The sequence below is a fragment of the Pteropus vampyrus genome, unplaced genomic scaffold (genome assembly GCF_000151845.1).
Source record: "Pteropus vampyrus isolate Shadow unplaced genomic scaffold, Pvam_2.0 Scaffold213, whole genome shotgun sequence".
Taxonomy (NCBI): domain Eukaryota; kingdom Metazoa; phylum Chordata; class Mammalia; order Chiroptera; family Pteropodidae; genus Pteropus; species Pteropus vampyrus.
Window position 1 is genome coordinate 3,627,216 of NW_011888994.1, and position 6,228 is coordinate 3,633,443.

Sequence of the window (6,228 nt, forward strand, 5' to 3'; positions counted from 1 at the left end):
TGGAACATCAGAAACCTCCTGCAAATGTTGAATTTTCTCCAAGGTTTCCTGAGGCCCAGCCAGCTTCTCTGGGCAGCCTCTAGGCTCAGGAGCCCAGCCTAGCCCTCAGTGCCCTCTCCGCCCTATTCTTCTTGGCCTCCAGCAGCCCTCAGTCTTCCCTAGTTGTGGCCCTTCCCAAGCCTGCGTCCCAGCCCCGCCCCTCTCTCTGGACGCATCTCTGGGCCCCATCATCACCCGGCGCCGGGCCCTCCCTCCCACCCCCCCTTTCTCCTCCCTCCTTCCTTCCCTCCCTTCCTCCCTCTCTCCCTCCCTCCCAGCTCCTGCACCAGGAAACGGCCCGGATCCCGGCAGCGGCCTGACCCGTGAGATCCCTAACCTGGCAGGCAGGCGGGGTTGGAGATAGGCTAAGGGTGGGGGTGAGGGAGGAGCTGGGCCTTTGGGCTGCACTGGGGGGAGCCGGGAGTAGAGATGGTGTCGGCAGGAAGCTCTTGGCCCTGGGTTTCCCGGGAGGACAGTCATTAAACATGGATTCAGCCACACAGATGGTAGAGTGTGTTGGGGGCAGGGGCCGGTCCTGGGAGCTGTAACCCCAGCCCTTCTCGGCCCAGACCCTGATCCCTGGCCTTCCCCGCCTATCTCATATCCTCCTCCCCTTCCCAGGGCTCCACGCTGGCCAGGAGGATGAAAGGCCTCAGCTGGGGGCTCCTTGCCACCAGCGCTGGGTCCTAAGATCTGCCATCCAGGCTGGGTGAGTGTCCCCTTCCTTCTCTGTCCCGGGCAACCCTTTGCTTCTCCCACATTTCCCTTCAGACCTTGTTTCCTCTCCCATCTTGTGCCTCTGCCAGCATCTTCACATCTTAACCTCTAGGGAGGTCCTAAGCCTCTTCTCTAGCCAAAAGGTGTGTACTGTGGAGAGCAGAGTTTGTAGGGATATCATAGAGCTAGTGTTGTCTTGTTAAAGAAAGAATCTAAAATATTTTTAAAGTAAAATTTACTAGTTTACATTTAATTTGGCATATAACGAATTTAATGGCCAGCCTTTCATGCCCTGGGCCCTCACCATGACTTAATATCCTTGTTCTTGCCTCTCCCGGCCGAATGGTCTCTGAGCATTTCCTCCCACCTCTCTCTCCCTATCTCGTTGGGTTGGATAAACCCGAAATGCCCCAATCTGGATCTTGGTCCATGTATTCATGCTAGTCTTTCATCCTTGACTGTTACAGCCGCCCGGATGGCGACCCCAGCCTCAGCCCCAGACACACGGGCTCTAGTGGCAGACTTTGTAGGCTATAAGCTGAGACAGAAGGGTTATGTTTGTGGAGCTGGTCCCGGAGAGGGCCCAGCTTCTGACCCGCTGCACCAAGCCATGCGGGCAGCTGGAGATGAGTTTGAGACCCGCTTCCGTCGCACCTTCTCTGATCTGGCGGCTCAGCTGCATGTGACCCCGGGCTCAGCCCAGCAACGCTTCACCCAGGTCTCTGATGAACTCTTCCAAGGGGGCCCCAACTGGGGCCGCCTTGTGGCCTTCTTTGTCTTTGGAGCTGCGCTGTGTGCTGAGAGTGTCAACAAGGAGATGGAGCCACTTGTGGGACAAGTGCAGGAGTGGATGGTGGCATACCTGGAGACGAGGCTGGCTGACTGGATCCACAGCAGTGGGGGCTGGGTAAGAAATTTCTCAATTGCTGCTCTGCACATACCTCCGAAAAGGTGGTCTCCAAGAGAAGATGGGAGGGTAGGGGCGCTCTGGCCTGGGGGTGGCTGTGCTGGAAATGAGGCATGGGGGCTGAGGCTCCCTATCTGGGTAGAATCAGACACCCTCACCATGGGCACCATGCTGGACTCTGAGCTCCAGGACTGCCACGCAGTCATCTCTGGATGGGCTCATGGTCCAAAGCAGAAGACAGAATACACAGTATCCAGGGGAGTGCCCATAGGGAAATGGTATCTAGCTGTCACCTGAGTACATGGCATGGGGGCAGGAATCAGGGATGGGTGGTGATCAGGCAAGCCTTGGCAAGGGATGCCAGTTCTGAGCAGACTTTTTGGCCAAGGAAAGGATGGAATTCACTTGAGGCAGGGAGGGCAGATGAGCCAGGCACTTGTGGGGGATGGGAGGGGATTGCAACCAGTAAAGCTTTGGCCGGAGAGGAGCTGGGTGTGGGGTAATGCTTGCAGTGGATGGAACTGGAACTCTTCCTCTCCTCTTTTCTCCACTCTTTCCTCTCCTGATACCCCTTTCTCCTTTCTCTCCTACTTCCCTTCTCTCCCACAGGCGGAGTTCACAGCTCTATACGGGGACGGGGCCCTGGAGGAGGCGCGGCGTCTGCGGGAGGGGAACTGGGCCTCAGTGAGAACAGTGCTGACAGGGGCCGTGGCACTGGGGGCCCTGGTAACTGTAGGGGCCTTTTTTGCTAGCAAATGAGAAAGTCCAGGACCGGGTTGGGGGTAGGTGTGGCTGGGGGACAGGAGAGCAGGAACAGAACAGAGAAATGCCCTTGAAAGAAATGGGGTGAATGGATGGGCATGGCACGGGGATGGGATGGGGCAGGGTAGCGTATGAGAGGGCTGAGTGTGCCAGGCAGGTGGTTGGAAGAGTGGGCTGGAGACCTTGGGGAGTGTATTTGGAAAGTTAGGGGGCCAGGAGATGGAGTCATTCCAGGGTTGGGGGGAGGTGGGAGGGATTATTCCTGTAGGTATAGGTACAGGAAACTGCAACTGGAGCTTGGTTTGCAGCCCTGAGGAAGATGGACTTGTATAAGGGGCTGGCATCTCCTTTGGATGAGTGAGATTTGGGGAAAACACAGAAGGCACATCCCTTTGAATGGACGCTTGGTTTCTCAGGTGATAGGGAGAGGTGGCTGTGACAACGGGCTGCTTGGACATGCGTCTGCATGTGCGCGCGTGCTCATGTGCATGCTGGGCTGCTTGTCTAATCTGGTGGTGATGGGATTCTTCAAGGAGAAAATATTCCCTCTTGTAGTGGCAAGAACTAGGGGCAATTCTCTGCCTCCCCTAACCCCCTTCTCCCTCCTTCCTTTGTCTTGTCGCCTCAAGGCTGAGGGAGAAACACTGTATCTAGTTGAGGGCTTTGGGCACTTCTCTACAGAAAGTCATTAGCAGGCCTTTGGAGAGAAGAGCAGTTCTGTAGCTGGCCTTGTTCCTTCATGGTCCCCCTTCCTTGTGCATCATGCACTTGCTGCTGCCTCCTGGGCTCTGACAGAAAGGCAGGGCCGCGGAGCCTGCAGTGGGTAGAGGCTTTGGTAGCTGAGCCTGCCTGCTGCCCTCCTTTCCCACTGGGGCACACTGGTGCCTAAAAGTGTTCCCTATCCCCGGGACCTTTTGTACCCAAACTTAAAGTCTAAATTGGGGCTCTAATTAATTTTCCTTTTGAGTGTGTGGACGTAAATCCTGATCTAGAATACAGTCTGGGTCCTGCACTGTGTCTGAGACGGTTGATGCCTTGAGAGGAACATTCCAGCTCTGAACCCCATGGATGTGAGGGTGATGTGTACTCTGTGACTGGCCTGTTGCGTGTGGTAGGCTTTGGTGCTGCTTTATCAAGGGCCAGGTATATGGGTTCTAGAGTACCTACCATGATATGGAAGCATTTGTATTTTCTTTGAAGCCACGCTGTTTGCATGGGTGTTACTTGTCTGTACCTCAGAGTCTGAGGATGTTAACTTTAGAGCTCACAGTCCTCCAGAACAGATTCAGAATTATGGCTTTTTCTTTTGAGAAAGAAATGATTTCACTCCAGTTGCATGCCCTGAGCCAGACCTCACTGCTGCACTTTCCAAGGTGCTAAAATTGCTGCTCTCCAATGCCGACTTCTTCAGACACAGTGCTCTAGAACCCTGCCCTTGATCCTGAGCACTGATCAGCTTAGCTAGACCATGGTTGACTCTTCTTGGAGATTTTCACTTGGTCCCAGAAGGTGGCAACATAGTTGTACTCACTAGAATGTGGGACCAAAATTGGCCTCAGGTGTTTAGCCCACACTTTTGCTTTTGAGAGAGGGCTGCACTTTTTAATGGTATTTATAGGGGAGGTGGTAGGCTGCATGTGCCACTTGGTCTGTTTGTGAGTATGCCGATACCAGAAACTCAGAGCTGCTCTGTGGCAGGCAGTTGGGGTGGGGGGGGTCTCTGACTTGCTCAGGACAAACCAGGCCAGTGGTTTTCAAACTGCTTGGCAGAGCCCCAAAGTTTCCTAGGGGTTGCCTCAGGAGTCCTTGGGGGAGATGAAGGTGGAGAAGCTGAGCAGGCTGGGCTACTTGCCCTCAAACAGAACAGCTCCCCTTGTAGCTGTCTTATATATCGGGGTTCAGGGTAAGATTTTATTTGCATTAAGGGGTTTGCTGCTGAAGAAAAGTTGGAAAACCACTGCTAGATCACCAGCTCCAAATTGGAGCCTGTGCTCCCCCACGTTTGGGGCAGACTCATCACCCTACCCTCTACCACAGGACTCCTATCCCTGTTAGCTCTTCTGGGGGGCCTTTAGCAAACAGGGGCGGCAGGGCCCATGGTTACCAAAATGCCCTGCTCTGAGGCCTTCACACTTGTGTGGAAGCAGAGGCTGTTTTCTGAAAGTGTAAGAAGCGTGGTCTGGATTCCCAGAAGCATAGCTTGGATGGGACCACAGTGGGCTGTTTTGAACTATCTTGCCCTTCTTAGATTGAGGGGCAATGGAAACCCCAGAGACTCTTCTGTCAGGGAAAAGTAGAGACTCTCTTCTAGAGCCATATAGTTCCTTGGGATTAGCTCTTGGCCAGGAAGGCTGAGTATGGCTCCCAATTTTTAAATCTATTTCATTTTTTTTAAATAAGGGAAATAAATCTAATTGCCATTTTTCAGAGTTTAAATAGGTGGAGAGGGTGTTTCTTGCTCTCCAGAGCCCAAAGGGACAAATAGGAACTTGCTTAGGCCAAGGAAGGAGCAGAAGTAGGGCAACTGGGTCCTGCGATTATTAATCCCATTCCCCACTTATCCTAGGGCATACACTATTTTACTTTTTTAAATCATAAAACAGTGGGAGAACAGATTTGGTTAGTTTAGAAGAAAAGAAAAAGCTCTATAAATATAAATATATATTCCTGTATTTTTATTTAATAATTTATAAATACCAAGTTCATTTGACTTTTATTTTTGTGTAATATGTAATGGTCGTATTAAAAAATAAATAAATAAAGCCCAGAAGTTTAATGAGAAGGACTGAGCAGGGTTTGTGACTTCTACACTGTATACCCTGGGGTTAGGACATTTCTTGATCCAGTCATCTCTTCGTGAATTGTTAAGGGCAAGAATTAGAGTAATTGATACTTTGGAAAGCATTGAGATAAAAAATTTTTTTAAAGAAAATCAGAGTTATTCCCCTATCCCCCCACCCTGGCCAAATGCCCAAAGCCAAGAACTCCATCTGTGCCAGCCCAAGCCTTAAGAGGAAGTGTGTATATGGTACTTTGGGATGGCCATAAACAAAAACCAAAAGAAAACTAACCGAAAATCTTTGCATGATGGTAATCAAGTCCCCAGTTGTGGTTCAGCCTCTAAACAAGAAGTGTGTGATAATGAGCATTTCACTTTCCCCAATACCCTGCTGCCTACTTCAGACTTAAAATAAGTCTGGCGATGATGGAGCCCCTGCTTCCTTTCCTGGTCCCCTGAGACATTTGGTTTCAGCCATTCTAAGGCAAACTGTTAAGTTGAATGGAAACTACAGGAGTTATTCAGACCATCCCTCTGTACTTCTAGGACCACATCAAAATCATGTCTGACAGAAATAGTGATCCTAATTTTAAATAACAAGCAGGAATTTCTAATCTTTCTATAATCTAGTACAATAAAATGGTATTTGAGTTTGTGTTAAATTGTAGAAATATACTGCTTAGAGGAATCCAGTGTTGCATTTTCATTCTCTATGCAAGCCATATTAAAATCAGAGAATGGCTTGGTGAACATGGCACAAGAGGAAATGGAACTAGATGTTAATAGTTAATATCATTAGGCTATGATAGCTAGTGCATTTATCTGCATTGCAGTGTGGTTGATTTAATGATTGATTGAGTTATACTTGCCTAGGTCCACAAAGCATTTGCAACATCTTACTAGAACACAAAAAAGACAATACAATAGGAAAATATAGACTTTTAAAGTAGGGGGTGAAGGAAAAGTTGAAAACATTACAATAAAATGAAAGCAAAGGGAAAATAAACGCACAGAAAAGCATTCT

At 50.0% G+C, this 6,228-nt stretch overlaps 1 protein-coding gene across 2 annotated transcripts; it reads left to right on the top strand.

Annotated features, from left to right (window-relative positions):
- Positions 1-234: 234 nt before the first annotated feature.
- Positions 235-5,892, top strand: LOC105300541 (bcl-2-like protein 2). 2 transcript variants are annotated; one of them, XM_011372811.2, is made up of 4 exons: positions 235-362; positions 661-748; positions 1,224-1,663; positions 2,273-5,892. In XM_011372811.2, exons 3-4 carry the CDS (start codon positions 1,232-1,234, stop codon positions 2,420-2,422), a joined length of 582 nt encoding a protein of 193 aa, XP_011371113.1. In that variant the 5' UTR covers positions 235-362; positions 661-748; positions 1,224-1,231; the 3' UTR covers positions 2,423-5,892. The 2 variants fall into 2 exon arrangements, with proteins under 2 accessions (XP_011371113.1, XP_011371114.1); XM_011372812.2 differs by lacking the exon at positions 235-362 and adding an exon at positions 403-545.
- The last annotated feature ends 336 nt before the right edge of the window (positions 5,893-6,228 follow it).

What these genes read in the sequence shown, in the direction of transcription:
- LOC105300541 (XM_011372811.2), top strand. Translation starts at nt 1,232, where the DNA reads ATGGCGACCCCAGCCTCAGCCCCAGACACACGGGCTCTAGTGGCAGAC. An exon ending in TCCACAGCAGTGGGGGCTGG is followed by an intron (nt 1,664 to 2,272) that starts GTAAGAAATTTC and finishes TCTCTCCCACAG; the next exon opens with GCGGAGTTCACAGCTCTATA.